The sequence below is a fragment of the Ovis aries genome, chromosome 4 (genome assembly GCF_016772045.2).
Source record: "Ovis aries strain OAR_USU_Benz2616 breed Rambouillet chromosome 4, ARS-UI_Ramb_v3.0, whole genome shotgun sequence".
NCBI lineage: Eukaryota > Metazoa > Chordata > Mammalia > Artiodactyla > Bovidae > Ovis > Ovis aries.
Window position 1 is genome coordinate 45,565,525 of NC_056057.1, and position 17,502 is coordinate 45,583,026.

The 17,502-nt window shown below is 39.5% G+C and overlaps 1 protein-coding gene across 4 annotated transcripts in view; it reads left to right on the plus strand.

The window, feature by feature from the left end:
- The window catches only part of FAM185A (family with sequence similarity 185 member A), a 92,289-nt gene that overhangs the window by 19,955 nt on the left and 54,832 nt on the right, over positions 1-17,502 (plus strand). For 3 of the 4 annotated variants that reach the window (XR_006059764.2, XM_004008227.6, XM_042249183.2), the window contains exon 5: positions 15,849-15,890. Coding sequence is in view for 3 of the 4 variants with exons in the window: in XM_004008227.6 (XP_004008276.3) it covers positions 15,849-15,890 (42 nt within the window). In the remaining variant the exon portion in view is untranslated. Of the gene's footprint in view, positions 1-86; positions 13,304-15,848; positions 15,891-17,502 lie in introns of those variants that run through there. The other variant, XM_060414658.1, reaches the window with a different exon arrangement.

The following is a 17,502-nucleotide window of genomic DNA, read 5'->3' on the forward strand; positions in this document are numbered from 1 at the left end:
ACTTCTAAACAACAGACTGGTTCCAAATAGGAATAGGAGTACGTCAAGGCTGTATATTGTCACCCTGCTTATTTAACTATATGCAGAGTACATCATGAGAAATGCTGGGCTGGAAGAAGCGCAAGCTGGAATCAAGATTGCTGGGAGAAATATCAATAACCTCAGGTATGCAGATGACACCACCCTTATGGCAGAAAGTGAAGAGGAACTAAAGAGCCTCTTGATGAAAGTGAAAGAGGAAAGTGAAAAAGTTGGCTTAAAGCTCAACATTCAGAAAACTAAGATCATGGCATCTGGTCCCATCACTTCATGGGAAATAGATGGGGAAACAGTGGAAACAGTGTCAGACTTTATTTTGGGGGCCTCCAAAATCACTGCAGATGGTGACTGCAGCCATGAAATTAAAAGACACTCCTTGGAAGAAAAGTTATGACCAACCTAGATAGCATATTGAAAAGCAGAAACATTACTTTGCCAACAAATGTCCGTCTGGTCAAGGCTATGGTTTTTCCAGTGGTCATGTATGGATGTGAGAGTTGGACTGTGAAGAAAGCTGAGCACGGAAGAATTGATGCTTTTGAACTGTGGTGTTGGAGAAGACTCTTGAGCGTCCCTTGGACTGCAAGGAGATCCAACCAGTCCATTCTGAAGGAGATCAGCCCTGGGATTTCTTTGGAAGGAATGATGCTAAAGCTGAAACTCCAGTACTTTGGCCACCTCATGCAGAGTTGACTCATTGGAAAAGACTGATGCTGGGAGGGATTGGGGGCAGGAGGAGAAGGGGATGACCGAGGATGAGATGGCTGGATGGCCTCACCGACTCGATGGACGTGAGTTTGGGTGAACTCCGGGAGTTGGTGATGGACAGGGAGGCCTGGTATGCTGCGATTCATGGGGTCTCAAAGAGTCAGACATGACTGAGCGACTAAACTGAACTGAACTGAACTGAAGCATCTTACAGAAAATAAACTCATAAGAATATATATATTCTAAGACCTGCCTGTTCAGGATTTGTTTAGTTTGGGTTCTTTTTCATAAGGTAGATTTTTGTTTTATAACTCCAACATACAGATGTTGTAAAAGCCTATTATACCACAAACATCATAATGATAACTGTCTTCAGATATATGAATTTGGAGCCCTTGAGTCAGTAGGAGTGTGTGTGTACACTAAATTGCCTCAGTTGTGTCTGAATCTTTGTGACCTGAGGGACGATAGCCTGCCAGACTCCTCTGTCCATAGAATTTTCCAGGCAAGAATACTAGAGTGGGTTTCCTTGCCCTCCTCCAGGGGATCTTCCTGACCCAGGGATTGAACCCAATCTCTCTTATGTCTCCTGCATTACCACTGCCTGGGGAGCCCATCCGTAGGTGGGTGGGCGTTTGTGTGAAAGTGTGTTGAAACCAAACACTTATTGTGTGCTTCAGTGAGTCTGCTTCTTTTACTTACTGGATAATTGGCTGTTTACAAATGAACAATACAAAACTTAGAAATGTCTAATTGTTTGCTCTCAGTTATAAGTTAATTAGTGGAAGAGCAAGTATTCAATCCAGATTTCTTGACTTTTAGGGAGATGTTTTAAAACAGTGTTTGTACATAGCCATGGTGAATTTCTTGATTGCAACCCAGATTCTATCATCGTTTTAAGGGCTTCCTGGGTTGCTCTACACATGCTCCTCTAGGCAAACAACACTATAACACAGATGCACTGCTTCAGCTAGCTTCTAAATTGTAAACTCCAGTTTCAGGATCATTTATTATGCCTTAAATGAGTTTATGGTATTCCATAGAGTGCCTGGCTGGAAAAGGCAATGGCAACCCACTGTGGTATTCTTGCCTGAAAAATTCCATGGATGGAGGAGCCTGGTAGGCTGCAGTCCATGGGGTCACGAAGAGTCAGACACGACTGAGCGACTTCACTTTCACCTTTCACCTTCATGGTTTGGAGAAGGAAATGGCAACCCACTCCAGTGTTCTTGCCTGGAGGATTCCAGGGACAAGGGAGCCTGGTGAGCTGCCATCTGTGTGGTCGCACAGAGTCAGACACGACTGAAGCGACTTAGCAGCAGCAGCAGCAGAGTGTCTGGGTTCAGCTTAGCTCCGTGGAGCCATTCAGGTACTCAGTTCATTCTATAAAAGTGTTGCTGCTATCTTCAGTGTGTGGCTTCGAAGGGTTCCTTCCATAAAGAAAGAGGGAGCTTGAAATTTATTTTTTGTCTGTGTATTCTTTTTGTTCATATACTCTGATGCAAACCAGTACTGCTAAATACTTTAAAGAGGATGCTCAGTAATGAAGAAAGGGAAAATGAAAGGAGTAATAAGTCTTTTTTGGCCTTGCAAATTGACTCCTATATGTAGAGAAAAGAAAAAAATCTATCTTAAATGTTTTTTGAAATGAAAATTTTAAGTATAGCTAGCTGTATTTTCTCGATAAGAAAATGAGTTATCTAACTAACTAGTAATATTTACTGTTTGTAATGTTGCTGCTGCTGCTAAGTCACTTCAGTCATGTCCAACTCTGTGCAACCCCATGGACGGCAGCCCACCAGGCTCCCCCGTCCCTGGGACTATCCAGGCAAGAACACTGGAGTGGATTGCCATTTCCTTCTCCAATGCCTGAAAGTGAAAAGTGAAAGTGAAGTCGCTCAGTCATGTCTGACTCTTAGCGACCCCATGGACTGCAGCCTACCAGGCTCCTCCGTCCAAGGGATTTTCCTGGCAAGAGTACTGGAGTGGGTTGCCATTGCCTTCTCCATTGGTAATGTTAAATACCGCACAATTGCACTTATTTCACACGCTAGTAAAGTAATGCTCAAAATTCTCCAAGCCAGACTTCAGCAATACATGAACTGTGAAACTCCAGAGTTCCAGCTGAATTTAGAAAAGGCAGAGGAACCAGAGATCAAATTGCCAACATCCCTTGGAACATCAAAAAAGCAGGAGAGTTCCAGAAAAAACATCTATTTCTGCTTTATCGACTGTGCCAAGCCTTTGACTATGTGGATCACAACAAACTGGAAAATTCTGAAAGAGATGGGAATACAGACCACCTGACCTGCCTCTTGAGAAATCTGTATGCAGGTCAGGAAATAACAGTTAGAACTGGACACGAAACAACCGACTGGTTCCAAATCGGGAAAGGAGTACGTCAAGGCTGTATATTGTCACCCTGCTTATTTAACTTCTGTGCAGAGTACATCATGAGAAATGCTGGGCTGGAAGAAGCACAAGCTGGAATCAAGATTGCCAGGAGAAATACAATAACCTCAAATATGCAGATGACACCACCTTTATGGCAGAAAACAAAGAAGAACTAAAGAGCCTCTTGATGAAAGTGAAGAGAGTGAAAAAGTTGGCTTAAAAGTCAACATTCAGAAAATGAAGATCATGGCATCTGGTCTCATCACTTCATGGCAAATATATGGGGAAACAATGGAAATGGTGACAGACACTATTTTGGGGGACTCCAAAATCACTGAAGGTAGTGACTACAGCCATGAAATTAAAAGATGCTTGCTCCTTGGAAGAAAAGTTATGACCAACCTAGACAGCATATTAAAAAGCAGAGATGTTGCTCTGCCAACAAAAGTCCATCTAGTCAAAGCTATGGTTTTTCCATTAGTCATGTATGGATGTGAGAGTTGAACTGTAAAAAAAGCTGAGCGCCGAAGAACTGATGCTTTTGAACTGTGGTGTTGGAAAAGATTCTTGAATGTCCCTTGGACTGCAAGGAGATCCAACCAGTCCATCCTAAAGGAAATCAGTCCTGAATAGTCATTGGAAGGACTAATGCTGAAGCTGAAACTCCAATACATTGACTACCTCATGGGTAGAACTGACTCACTGGAAAAGATCCTGATGCTGGGAAAGATTGAAGGCAGGAAGAGAAGGAGATGACGCAGGATGAGATGGTTGGATGGCATCACCAACTCAATGGACATGAGTTTGAGTAAACTCTCGCAGCTGGTGATAGACAGGGAGGCCTGGCATGCTGCCATCCATGGGGTTGCAGAGTCAGACACGATTGAGCGACTAAACTGAACTGAATGTTGAATCACATATATTAAGTATGTATGCCTTCTAATACAGAAGAAACTAGTGTATTCATTGATTCAACAAAAATTCCCTAATGTTCTGGCACTGAGAATCTAGTGGGAGAATAAGTACTTGAATAGTTTGTGTTCAGATATAAAATTTTATGACAGTTAACTATCTTTTGATTTTCTTCTAAGTTATCAAAAATTAGATTCTTTGTAAAGTGTAGTTTGTTGTATTCTGCTATTTGAATATTTGTGATTTTTAAAGAATTCTGTATTTATATGTATTCTAATAAATATATTTTTAGAATATTTATAAATATATAGTATCTTGACTCAGAAAAGCTTCCTTGAAATGGTTTGCTGGGATTGGTTTTACTTACAATTTAAATAAATTAATTGGGTTTAATATATAGGAGTACTCATGACAGTCATTTTAGTGTTTTAATATTTAGCTTATGTTATTTTTTGGAATAAATGATTAATGAATAAAACTATTTAAAATATTTAAACTCTGTATAACTTAGGGTCTTATTTTTGGCTCTTTGGGAACATACATTAATAAATTGATGACTGTTTGTTCCCATTTTTCTGTACTTCAGAACTCCTTTGTTGCCAAAAGATTTAGCAATATACATGCTAAATGCTTTCTTAAATAACTTTGGATTTTAGAAACTTTCACAAAAGTAAAAGTTACATAAACTATGCAACTATAATTGATAATTTTGATAGCACTCAAAACTTCATAAAGAAATGTTTCAGTTTTCTCTAAGAAGAACATATAAGCTCTGGTAAATTTATAAGTCTGCCTTATGAATTTAGAAACTCAGAAATACAAAATTCTAAAGGAAAGAAACTCTTATTGGATTAAATGGGATTCTTCGTAAGCTTATGCAAATGCTTTGTTCTAATTTTAGTGTTTATTCTTAAGTTCATTAAGTTTGATTGTCATCTGACACATAATTTATGTTAATATTGAATCTGGACACTTAAAACTTTTTTATATGAAGTTATAGCTTCCTCTGTGGTACAGATAGCATAGATTTTTTCTTTTCACGATTTAGACATGTGATAAATATGCTGCTATTCCATGCAGTGTTTGGACCTGCTCATTTCCTTGGAGGGACTGGACTCCTTCCTTAAAGGTGATAATGCCATTTTCAGTGTATGGCCTCCAAGCTTCCGCTAAAAGAAGAGAGATCATAGAGGATCATGTGAGAAATTTGTTAGCCAGAATGTTTTCAAATGACCTTAACTATGGAAGTCTGAGATAAAGAGCCTAGTGTGTTCTAAGGAAGGAGAAAGGCACACAAGTATTAGTGGGTACTGGCATGTGTCACATCTTGTATTTATAATTTTCGTTCAGTCGCTAAGTCGCTTCTGACCCCTTGTGAACGGCAACATGCAAGGCTCCCCTGTCCTTCTATCACCCAGAGCTTGCTCAGGTTCACATCCATTGAATCGTTGATGCTGTCTAGCCATCTCGTCCTCTGGTGTCCTCTTCTGTTGCCTTCAGTCTTTACGCGCATCAGGGGCTTTTCTAGTGAATCGTTTCTTCATGTCAGATGGCCAGAGCATTGGAGCTTCAGCATGTGTTCCTCCAGTGAATATTCAGGGTTGATTTCCTTAAGGATTGACTGGTTTGATCTCCTTGCAGTCCAAGGCACTCTCAAGAGTCTTCTCCAGCACCAAATTTGAAAGCATCAGTATTTAAAATTGCTCTTTCTCAAATGTCTGTGAGTTCTTCCTCTTTTACACACCCCCTTGGTATTCTCCAGCATTTCATCCTGTTTCATTGTTCTTTCAGTTCTTTCTTTTCCTTGGACATCTTATACACTTTTGAGTCTCAACTACCATTGTATTCCAATAATTCAAATGTGTATCTCTAGCCCTGACTTCCAACTTACATATCCATCTGCTTAGTAGACATAGCCATTTGGATCCTTATAGTCTTCTCTGATGACTTCATGTTTCTAACTTTTTTCCTCCTATTTTCCCAGCCCCCACCCCCAACCTCATCCATAATGTATTCCTCCTCTTTTATTTCCATTTGCAGATTCTAATATTACCATGTACGTTATTTCCCAAGCTAGAAATCCAGAAGTAATCCTGAATTTCTGTCACCTTCCACATTTAGTCAACACCAAGTTTAGATAGGTTTTAGGTGGCTCAGTGGTAAAGAATCCGCCTACCATTGCAGGAGATGCAGGAGACACAGGTTTGATCCCTGGGTTGGCAAGTTCTTTTAGAGGAGGAAATGGCAGCCCACTCAGTATTCTTGCCTGGCGGATCCTGTGGAAAGAGGAGCCTGGCAGGTACAGTCCATGGGTTTGCAAAGAGTCAAACATGACTGAGCTGCACGAGCACAATCACCTAAATATTTCTTTCAATCTATCCCATCTTTTTCTTAGAAATTTCTGCTCTTCTAACTAAGATTCTTGTCAGTTCTTGCCTCACCTCTAGCAATAAATTTGCTTCCAGTCTTGCCTTCTTCAAATTCATTGTCCTAACTATTGTGTGAAAGTGCAAGTGCTAGTCGCTCAGTCGTGTCCGACTCTTTGCGACTCCACGTGGAATTCTCCAGGCCAGAATACTGGAGTGGGTAGCCTTTCCCTTCTCCAGGGGATTTTCCCAACCCAGGGATCGAACCCAGGTCTCCCACATTGCAGGTAGATTCTTTACCAGCTGAGCCACCAGCGAAGCCCAACAATACTAGAGAGGACAGCCTATCCCTTCTCCAGCGGATCTTCCTGACCCAGGAATCGAACCAGGGTCTCCTGCTTTGCAGGTGGATTCTTTACCAACTGAGCTATTAGGGATTATTAGAAAAGCACATTGAACACAGCATTGTCTTACCCAAACCCCTTCCTACTCAGTGACTTAGCTAACTTACTATCTTTTTTTGACCTTATGCTTTGTGTTCTAGAATTATACAATCTCTTACTTCTTTCTGTATACATTCATACCTGTTTTATACTGCTAAGTTTTTGATCAGAGCCCTTGATCATACTCTTCGGTTATGGTGTTTCTAAAATGTTTTTCCCAGCTTTCTTTATCTCATTTACTTTTAGTAATCTTTTCATACTCAGCTAAAGCAGCCTTTCTCCGTTTCTGGCCTTCCATTGACCCATAAATTCTTGCCTGATTATAAACTCCTCAATAGCAGGAATCATGTTTTATTTACCTCTATATGCTTTGCATTTAGCCATGTGCTTGCAAGTAGCAAATTCTTTCTGCTCCCCCAATCTTCCCCTTAAAAAAAAAGCACAAAAAGGATTTAACCTTTATGGATATTTTATTTCTCTGTTTGGATAATGAGAGTATGTGTGCTGTTTTTTTACTAAAATCACATTTATTTTAGTGAAGAAAAATAAACTATTTGTCTTTAAATTGATAGCTAATTCTTCCTCTGATCCTATTGGAATGAAGAGTGGCTAGCTAAGGAGAACTATTTATTTTCTCAAACATTGGGTTTTGTGGAAAATTTAAGTAACTAGAAAGAAGAGTAAGCACACATAATTATTACAGATCATGTGGCATCTGCTTCATTGAAAGGAGAGCTTTTACAAAGATCTACTTCTCTCAGATAGTTGATTTATTTATTGTTTTCACCATCTGATGATAGAAAAAGGTAAAACCAAATTACAGAAAACTGTGCTAGTAATGTCCATTTGGTTGATCTGGATACTTTAAAATAGTCTGTCTTCTTCCACAAAGTATTTGAGATAAGAGTTCCATGTTGTGTATTTTAATGACCTTGGAATATTTCTGTTTAGAGATTTTCTAAACAATTTGATGAGTTGAGAATATTTTTTCATTTATTGTTTTAAAAGTCCTTTAGCACTAACAAAAATATTTTGATATATTCCTTATATTTACAGATTGTCTTTATTTCCATAGTTTTATTATTCCTTTATGCTTTTCCTGTACAGAACTCTAACATTCAAGAGAGATGTAGTTTGAGACTGTATAGATTCTGCTATAATTTAACTAACTTCCCTGGTGGCTCAGATGGTAGAGCGTCTACCTACAATGCAGGAGACCTGGGTTCAATCCCTGGGTCAGGAAGATCTCCTAGAGAAGGAAATGGCAACCCACTCCAGTATTCTTGCCTGGAAAATCCCATGGACAGAGGAGCCTGATAGGCTGTAGTCTATGAGGTTGCAAAGAGTCAGACACAACTGAGCGACTTCACTTTATAATTTAACTAGTCCTTTGTTTAATTTTTTTTTATGAAACTGAAACTTTTTTTTGGCTCTAAAACCATTGTTTTCTTGATCACTTATATCACACTCACTACTGACTTTTTGAAAAAGACCACATTTTTTATTTTTGTTTAAAAAAGTAAACTTTTACTGCATTCATTGGAGACTAGTTTAGTAAAGCTCCTTTTGTCTTGCTGAATGGCTGAACTCACTAACTAAATGACTGACTATAGAACTATGTCAGTGTTTTTATTGTTGCTGTTTTATTAATAGTTAAAATCACAAATATCAGAGGTCTCCTTTATCTTATTTTTAAGGTGTTCATAAGGTGAAAACAGTAAAGAGAATTCTGAGTGTCTGACACTAGCTTAATCTTCCTAAAGATTAGGAAGGAAGGAATATTAGATGGTTTTCTTGTGTTCTTCTCATCTTGAAATTCTTCTTTGACTCCTTTGGTATAGGACAAAGTCAGTAGATTAAACAGTCTATGATTCTTCTACAAATTTGTTTTTACCTGTTTTTTCCAAACTATATTTGAACATAGGTTCAAATAATAATAGTATTTACTATGTACAGGGCAATATGCTAAGCTCTCAAAATATAATGCTAAGTAAGAAAACTTAATCCCTGTCCTCATAGACTGGGCTAATTGCTCTAACTTAACTGATGAGCATGATTTAAATATAGCACAGATAGTTAACTCCTTTTTACCTTTGCTTACATACCTTTTCAACAAAATCATTCCCCCTCAGCATCAAACTTTACTCATATTTCAAACTTAGGCTCTGATGAAATCTCCAGTATGATTCTCTCCCTGTTCATGCCACATCATTTTAGTCTGCTTCCTCGGAATGGTTATGGAACCTAATGCATACTATTCAGTTACAACATTAACTTAAAATTATTAATAAACACTCATTTTTAACTTTTCATGTATGTATATCCCTAGATAGCCTATAAGGTTTTGAATGGCCAGTCTATCCTCTGCACCCCCGCAAGTGATTTGTGTCCTTCCCACATACAAAATACACTCCCTTCCTTTCAAGGTTCCCAGAGTCTCATCCTATTGCATATCTGCTCAGAGTCCAGAATGTCTACACCAAAATCAGATCCAGATTGTAGATGAACCTCCTCGGGTACAGTTGCTTAGGTCTAACTCCTCAAGTATAGTTCTCAATCTTAAGACCTGTTCTCTAACCTCCTCAACCCCCACACACCACCTGCACACTAAGCATACAGTGATGGGATACACATAGGATAATTGCTATAGACTTTCCTGTTTAAAGGGGAGAAAAATAAGGGGCACAAAGGAGTCATTGGTCCATAATGATTTTGAAATTTAGGTAGGAAAACATTGGAGGTTCTTTGATTAGATCTCATGGCTTTGTGATAATTCTTTAGGTTTCCAGGCTTTGCCCTCTGAGCTCTTGGTTTCTCCCTTTGAGTCATCCTTCCTTTTTCATGAAATGTAGCATGTGTTTGCAGCTGAGGAGTTTTCTTAGTCTGCTTCCTGCCAGCAGAATTTTGGGACTCTAGTGGTCTCATTTCGCTTTGTACTGTTACTGTCCCTTTTGGTCGACGTTAGCAATGTGTTTGCTGATACAGTTCTCACAAATTTGTCAGCATTCTATGAATCACATTGGTGTTTATTCCATTAGATGAAGGCCACATCCAAGAATGTTTTCAAAATGTCTTCTGCAGAGAAATTAAGGTATGGTACTCGCAAGCTTTCTAGGGGACCTATTGCTTAATTGAGAGGATCTGTGAGATACCTTCAGCCAGTTTAATGGACTTTTTGTACAGCTAAATTAATACTGTGAGGTATCACTCTTAATCTTTCTGGAGTCTTGACAAAAGATTTTACAGTCAATCCATCAGTTTCATTTTTAGGCCATGTTCTGGCAGTACACTGAATTCAGACTTTGTGTCGAGTTCAGTTCAGTCACTCAGTCGTGTCCGACTCTGCGACCCCATGAATCGCAGCATGCCAGGCCTCCCTGTCCATCACCATCTCCCAGAGTTCACTCAGATTCACGTCCATCGAGTCAGTGATGCCATCCAGCCATCTCATCCTCGGTCGTCCCCTTCTCCTCCTGCCCCCAATCCCTCCCAGCATCAGAGTCTTTTCCAGTGAGTCAACTCTTCACATGAGATGGCCAAAGTACTGGAGCTTCAGCTTTAGCATCATTCTTTCCAAAGAAATCCCAGGGTTGATCTCCTTCAGAATGGACTGGTTGGATCTCCTTGCAGTGCAAGGGACTCTCAAGGGTCTTCTCCAACACCACAGTTCAAAAGATCAATTCTTGGGCGCTCAGCCTTCTTCACAGTCCAACTCTTACATCCATACATGACCACTGGAAAAACCATAGCCTTGACTAGATGGACCTTTGTTGGCAAAGTAATGTCTCTGCTTTTGAATATACTATCTAGGTTGGTCATAACTTTTCTTTTAAGGAGTAAGCGTCTTTTAATTTCATGGCTGCAGTCACCATCTGCAGTGATTTTGGAGCCCCCAAAAATAAAGTCTGACACTGTTTCTATTGTTTCGCCATCTGTTTCTCATGAAGTGATGGGACCAGATGCCATGATCTTCATTTTCTGAAAGTTGAGCTTTAAGCCAACTTTTTCACTCTCCACTTTCACTTTCATCAAGAGGCTTTTGAGTTCCTCTTCACTTTCTGCCATAAGGGTGGTGTCATCTGCATATCTGAGGTTATTGATATTTCTCCCAGCATTCTTGATTCCAGCTTGTGTTTCTTCCAGTCCAGCGTTTCTCATGATGTACTCTGCATATAAGTTAAATAAGCAGGGTGACAATATACAGCCTTGATGTACTCCTTTTCCTATTTGGAACCAGTCTGTTGTTCCATGTCCAGTTTGAACTGTTGCTTCCTGACCTGCATATAGGTTTCTCAAGAGGCAGGTCAGGTGGTCTGTATTCCCATCTCTTTCAGAATTTTCCACAGTTTCTTGTGATCCACACAGTCAAAGGCTTTGGCATAGTCAATAAAGCAGAAATAGATGTTTTTCTGGAACTCTCTTGCTTTTTCCATGATCCAGCGGATGCTGGCAATTTGATCTCTGGTTCCTCTGCCTTTTCTAAAACCAGCTTGAACATCAGGAAGTTCATGGTTCACGTATTGCTGAAGCCTGGCTTGGAGAATTTTGAGCGTTACTTTACTAGCATGTGAGATGAGTGCAATTGTGTGGTAGTTTGAGCATTCTTTGGCATTGCCTTTCTTTGGGATTGGAATGAAAACTGACCTTTTCCAGTCCTGTGGCCACTGCTGAGTTTTTCAAATTTGCTGGCATATTGAGTGCAGCACTTTCACAGCATCATCTTTCAGGATTTGAAATAGCTCAACTGGAGTTCCATCACCTCCACTAGCTTTGTTCGTAGTAACGCTTTATAAGGCCCACTTGACTCCACATTCCAAGATGTCTGGCTCTAGATTAGTGATCACATCATCATGATTATATGGGTCATGAAGATCTTTTTTGTCCAGTTCTTCCGTGTATTCTTGCCACCTCTTCTTAATATCTTCTGCTTCTGTTAGGTCCATACCATTTCTGTCCTTTATCGAGCCCATCTTTGCATGAAATGTTCCCTTGGTATCTCTAATTTTCTTGAATAGATCTCTAGTCTTTCTCTAGTCTTTGTGTCGAAGCTATTCTTAACTTTCTCATCTTTTGCCATCTTGAGAAGCTGAAAATTTTCAAAATGATTCTTGTCCTGATTCTTTTTTTAAACTATCGTTTCTTTAGTTTATCTTACTTTGTTTGCATTTTACTGACGCTACAAGAAAAAATAGGCAGTGCCTGCAACACTTTGACTCTGCTTGGCTATCTTCTTAGCTAGATCATTCAGTTCATTAGGCACATTTCCTACTTTCCACATTACTGAATGTGATAGTGTTGTGAAGTTTCTAATACTGCTTAACAAACATCTGCCTTCCTCCAGTTTCCAAAACACTTTTTCATTTCCATTTAAGCCCTTATATGAGAAGCACTCAAAGTCCAGCTTTCTACTAACACACTATTCAGGCAATTTAGGCTTTCTCTTACCATGCTCCTAAAAAATCCTTCCAACCTATGCCTACTGCCAATTTCCAAAGCTGTTCCCATAGTTTTAGTTATTTTTTGTGGCATCACCCCACATCCAGCTTTCAACATCTTTTCTAGTTACCTCTTCCTTTGTAACATATTTAGCAGCTGAAAATAGCAAACATTTATTTCTTATACTTTGGGTGGTCTGGAATCTGGGTATCACTTAACTGGGTCTTCTGCCTCAAGATCTCTCTTGAAGTTCTAATCAAGGTATCAGTTGGGACCATGGGTTTATTTGAAGGTTCAGCCAAAAGTGAGTCTGCTTCCTAGTTCACTCATGTTGTTGTTAGCAGGATTCAGTTCAGATTGTATTGGCTGGGGGCCTCTTTCATAAGGCACTTAGACAACATGGCTAGCTGGCTTCCATCACAGCAGAAGAGAGCTGGCAAGGCAGAAGCAAGAATCGTTTGTAACCTAGTCTTGAAAGTAACGTCTCATTTGCCCTTACTCTGTTTGTTAAAAGCATCAGTAGGTCCAGCCTCCATATGAGTGAAGGAGCTCATACATGGGCATAAATACCAGGAGGCAGGGGTCATTGGAAGCCATCTTAGCAGCTTTGTGATCCTTGGTCACTATTTGCATGTGAATCTGCATTTACTGGGTTTGAAAATTGGAAGAGTATCTCGAACACACCAATGAAATAATATTTGCTTACCATGTAACAGGAGGATCTGCACAGCCTTGTAAATTACTGAAACTTGAAAATAATTTTATAAGCTTAACTTCACACAAACCAAGTTTTACTCCTACACAAGTGTACTGCTTGTTCATGTGCTCATGTGAAGTGTGATGAAATATAAAACTTTCAGAGAAAGTTTTACAGTCAAAGCACACTTAACTGTTGGACAAATGAATCAAGTGCCTCCTTTCTTTGTCTTTCTTTTTCCCAGGTACTGATACATGTCAGTGTTTATAAGATACATGAAATTAAATAAAGTATTTTATTCATCCTGATTAATTCTGAGACAAAATTTATTGTTTTACTCTTTTGTTGTTTTTGTTCAGTTGATAAGTCGTGTCTGACTCTTTGTGACTCCATGGACTGTAGGTTGCCAGGCTCCCTATCCTTCACTATCTCTCAGAGCATGCTCAAACTCATGTCCACTGAGTTGGTGATGCTATCCAACCATCTCATCGTCTGTCGCCCCCTTCTCCTCCTGCCCTCAGTCTTTCCCAGTTTCAGGGTCTTTTACAGTGAGTCAGCTCTTTGCATCAGGTGGCCAGAGTATTGGAGCTTCAGCTTCAGCATCAGTCCCTCCAATGAGTATTCAGGGTTGATTTCCCTTAGGATTAACTGGTTTGATCTCCTCACTGTCCAAGAGACTCTCAAGAGTTTTCTCCAGCACCACAGTTCAAAAGCATCAATTCTTCAGCATCAGCTTTCTTTATGGTCCAACTCACACATCCATACATGACTACTGGAAAAACCATAGCTTTGACTAGATGGACCATTGTCGACTAAGAGATGTCTCTGCTTTTGAATACATTGTCTAGGTTTGTCACAGCTTTACTTCCAAGGAGCAGGCGTCTTTTAATTTCATGGCTGCAGTCAGTGTCCACAGTGATTTTGGAGCCCAAGGAAAGAAAATCTGTCACTGTTTCCACTTTTCCCCCATCTATCTGCCATGAAATTATGTGACTGGATGCCATGTTCTTAGTTTTTTGAATGTTGACTTTTAAGCCAGCTTTTTTCACTCTCTTCTTTCATCCTCATCAAGAGGCCCTTTAGTTCCTCTTTGCTTTCTGCCATTAGAGTGGTATCAGCTACATATCTGCTGCTGCTGCTAAGTCGCTTCAGTCGTGTTTGACTCTGTGCGACCCCATAGATGGCAGCCCACCAGGCTCCCCTGTCCCTGGGATTCTCTGGGCAAGAACACTGGAGTGGGTTGCCATTTCCTTCTCCAATGCATGAAAGTGCAAAGTGAAAGTGAAATCTCTCAGTCGTGTCTGACTCTTAGTGACCCCATCGACTGCAGCCTACCAGGCTCCTCCGTCCATGGGATTTTCCAGGCAAGAGTACTGGAGTGGGGTGTCACTACATATCTGAGGTTGTTGATATTTCTCCTGGCAGTCTTGATTCCTGGTTGTGATTCATCCAGCTCAGTATACCACATGATGTACTCTGCACATAAGTTAAATAAGCAGAGTGAGAATATACAGCCTTGATGTACTCCTTTCCCGGTTTGGAACCAGTCTGTTGTTCCATGTCAGGCTCTAACTGTTGCTTCTTGACTTGCTTCACAGGTTTCCCAGGAGGCAGGTGAGATGGTCTGATATTTCATTTCTTTAAGAATTTTCCACAGTTTGTTGTGATCCATACAATCAAAGACTTTAGTGTAGTCAATGAAGCAGGAGTAGATGTTTTTCTGAAATTTTCTTGCTTTTTCTGTGACAATTTGATATCTGATTCCTCTGCCCTTTCTAAAACCAACTTGTACATCTGGAAGTTCTAGTTTCATGTACTGCTAAAGCCTGGCTTGGAGAATTTTGAGGATTATCTTGCTAGCATGAGAAGTGAGTGCAGTTGTATGGTAGTTTGAACATTCTTTGGCATTGCCCTTCTTTAAGACTGGAATGAAAACTGACCTTTTCCAGTCCTGTGGCCATTGCTGAGTTTTCCAAATTTGCTGACATATTGAGTCCAATACTTTAATAGCATCATCTTTTGGGATTTTAAATAGCACAGCTTCTTTCACTCTACACCATTTTCTTTTTTACTCCTTTTTTATTCTTCACTATAGTTTTAGAATTACGATAGTGCAGTAAATATAGGTGGTATAACTCTATGAGTAATTATCCCTTAAACACACATGAAGAAAAATACTGCTGTTTTTGATGTTGGAGGACGGCACTGGGAAGAATGGTTTCAGAGTCCTATGTTTATCCTAGAAAATATATTTTCATTGAAAGAAGGGAATATTTGAAGTTTTTTTCTTTGTTAGTCATATTTCAATTATTTATTATTCCTGTTCCAAACCTTTTAAACTCTTGGCAGAAAAACCACTGAAATCTCACAGATAGGTTTGCCAAACTGGCCTGAAAAATAACAGTAATTACTTTTTTCCATGGATTATTTTAGTGTTATTTGGTTCAAAACTTGGCTTTGTGTGGTCTGATAAATATTGTGATGTTTAGGTTGAAAATGCGTAGTCAGTACATTTGAGTCTTTTTTTTTTTTTTACATTTTTTAACTTTTAGAAGAATCATTATTTTTCTTCCATGTTTCCCAGAAAGTACAGGGGTTTGTTTTGTTAGTTGTGCTGTAGTAGATTAAGTTAGAGTGGAAGAAGAGGGTTTGTATAAATGCCTAAAGCTATTTATTTTGTAGTTGCGCATAAATCTCTGACTAGGATTTTGATACTGAGAAAAAATGTGAATGACAATAATAATATTATTAAATAACCTTGTGGATATCTAACCGTGTTTTAGAACATTATTAATACATTTCTTTTCTGGATTATCCCTAATGTGTAAAGTTGTCTTTTTCTCTCTTTTGCAGGTAATATAACATTACGAAGCAAGATGGGTAACATCACAGTAGGTATGTGCTAGGTGGTTGTTGGTAAATTTTATATTCTTTTTAAAATAGCTATATTTGTAATATTTTATTAGAGTACATAAAATCTACAATTTAGCTGATGAGCCCAGTAGTATCCTGATATACCAGTCAGATATAGGCAGACCCAGTATATGAACTGAGGATGAGATGGTTAGGTGGCATCACTGACCCAATGGGCATGAGTTTGAACAAACTCTGGGAGGCAATGAAGGACAGGGAAGCCTGATGTGCTGCAGTCCATGGGGTCACAAAGAGTCAGGCATGACTTAGCGACTGAACAACAATAAATATATGAATTTGTGAAATTATTTCTAAAAGTTCATTAATTCATCATCCTATAAATTCTGTATAATTATAGGTTTGCTATCAGTCAGAATACTGTTAGAATTCTAATTTCACCACTTTCTATTCATGGAAAATTACCTAACTGCTCTGTACCTAAGCTTCCACCTCTGAAAAAAATAGAAATAACAGTAAGTACCTATCAAATGGTGTTCTTGTAAGGATTAAATGAGATATTTAAGTACTTTAGCATAGCATCTGACATATGATCTGCTGCTAAGTCACTTCAGTCGTGTCTGACTCTGTGCGATCCCATAGATGGCAGCCCACCAGGCTCCCCTCTCCCTGGGATTGTCCTGGCAAGAACACTGGAGTGGGCTGCCATTTCCTTCTCCAGTGCATGAAATTGAAAAGTGAAAGTGAAGTCGCTCAGTCATGTCCAACGCTCAGTGACCCCATGGACTGCAGCCCTCCAGGCTTCTCTGTCCATGGGATTTTCCAGGCAAGAATACTGGAGTGGAGTGCCATTGGCTTCTCCCTGACATGTGATAAGTACTCAATAAATAATAGCCATTTTAATTATTGTTATTGTTCTAATCCTAAGCCAGAGCTAACAGTGGCTAATGGTCCTTTAGACCTAATCACCATATGTGATGCTATGCCTATGGGAATAAAAGTTCAGATTCCCAGATAGCTTAGATAGAGCTCTTCTCTATCCCTAGTTACACCTGCTTGCCTGTTAGGCGAAGGCAATCTGAGCTCTAAGAGTGGTGGTTGATTTTTAGACCTTAGAGCGTAGGGGTCAGTGGTGGGAAACCAGGATCTTTGTTGAAGAGCTATGGCTTATTGCCAATATGAATGCCCCGGCTTCCTGGTTTTGTCCTTTTGACATTTTACATTTTCTTTTGTGTGTGTGCTGATTGAAATGGTTAATATACTCAACAGTCCTTTTCACTATAACTTCTTCTGGATTCTCAGAATTAAGGTGCACATCTCTTTTTAAATTTTCTGGACATTGTAACCTTTATGTTCAGTGAGGGATAAATAGAAGATAAAGGCTTCCTAAGTGATAGTTGTAAATCATTTTAACTGAAAACATGACAGGATTTACCTTTATCCCAGAGAGAAATCAAAATTTACTGCTGACTCTTCAGGCCATTCCATCAGAGGGTGCATCTAGGGTTAGTAAGGAAAGTTTCTAGGGTGAAAAAAAGATACACTAGTAAAAAGCTGAGCTATCTGGTTGGGGAGAGAGTCCTAGACATGGGTAGAGTTTGTAGCAGTAAGGGAAGGGGAGGAAAGAAGGGAATAT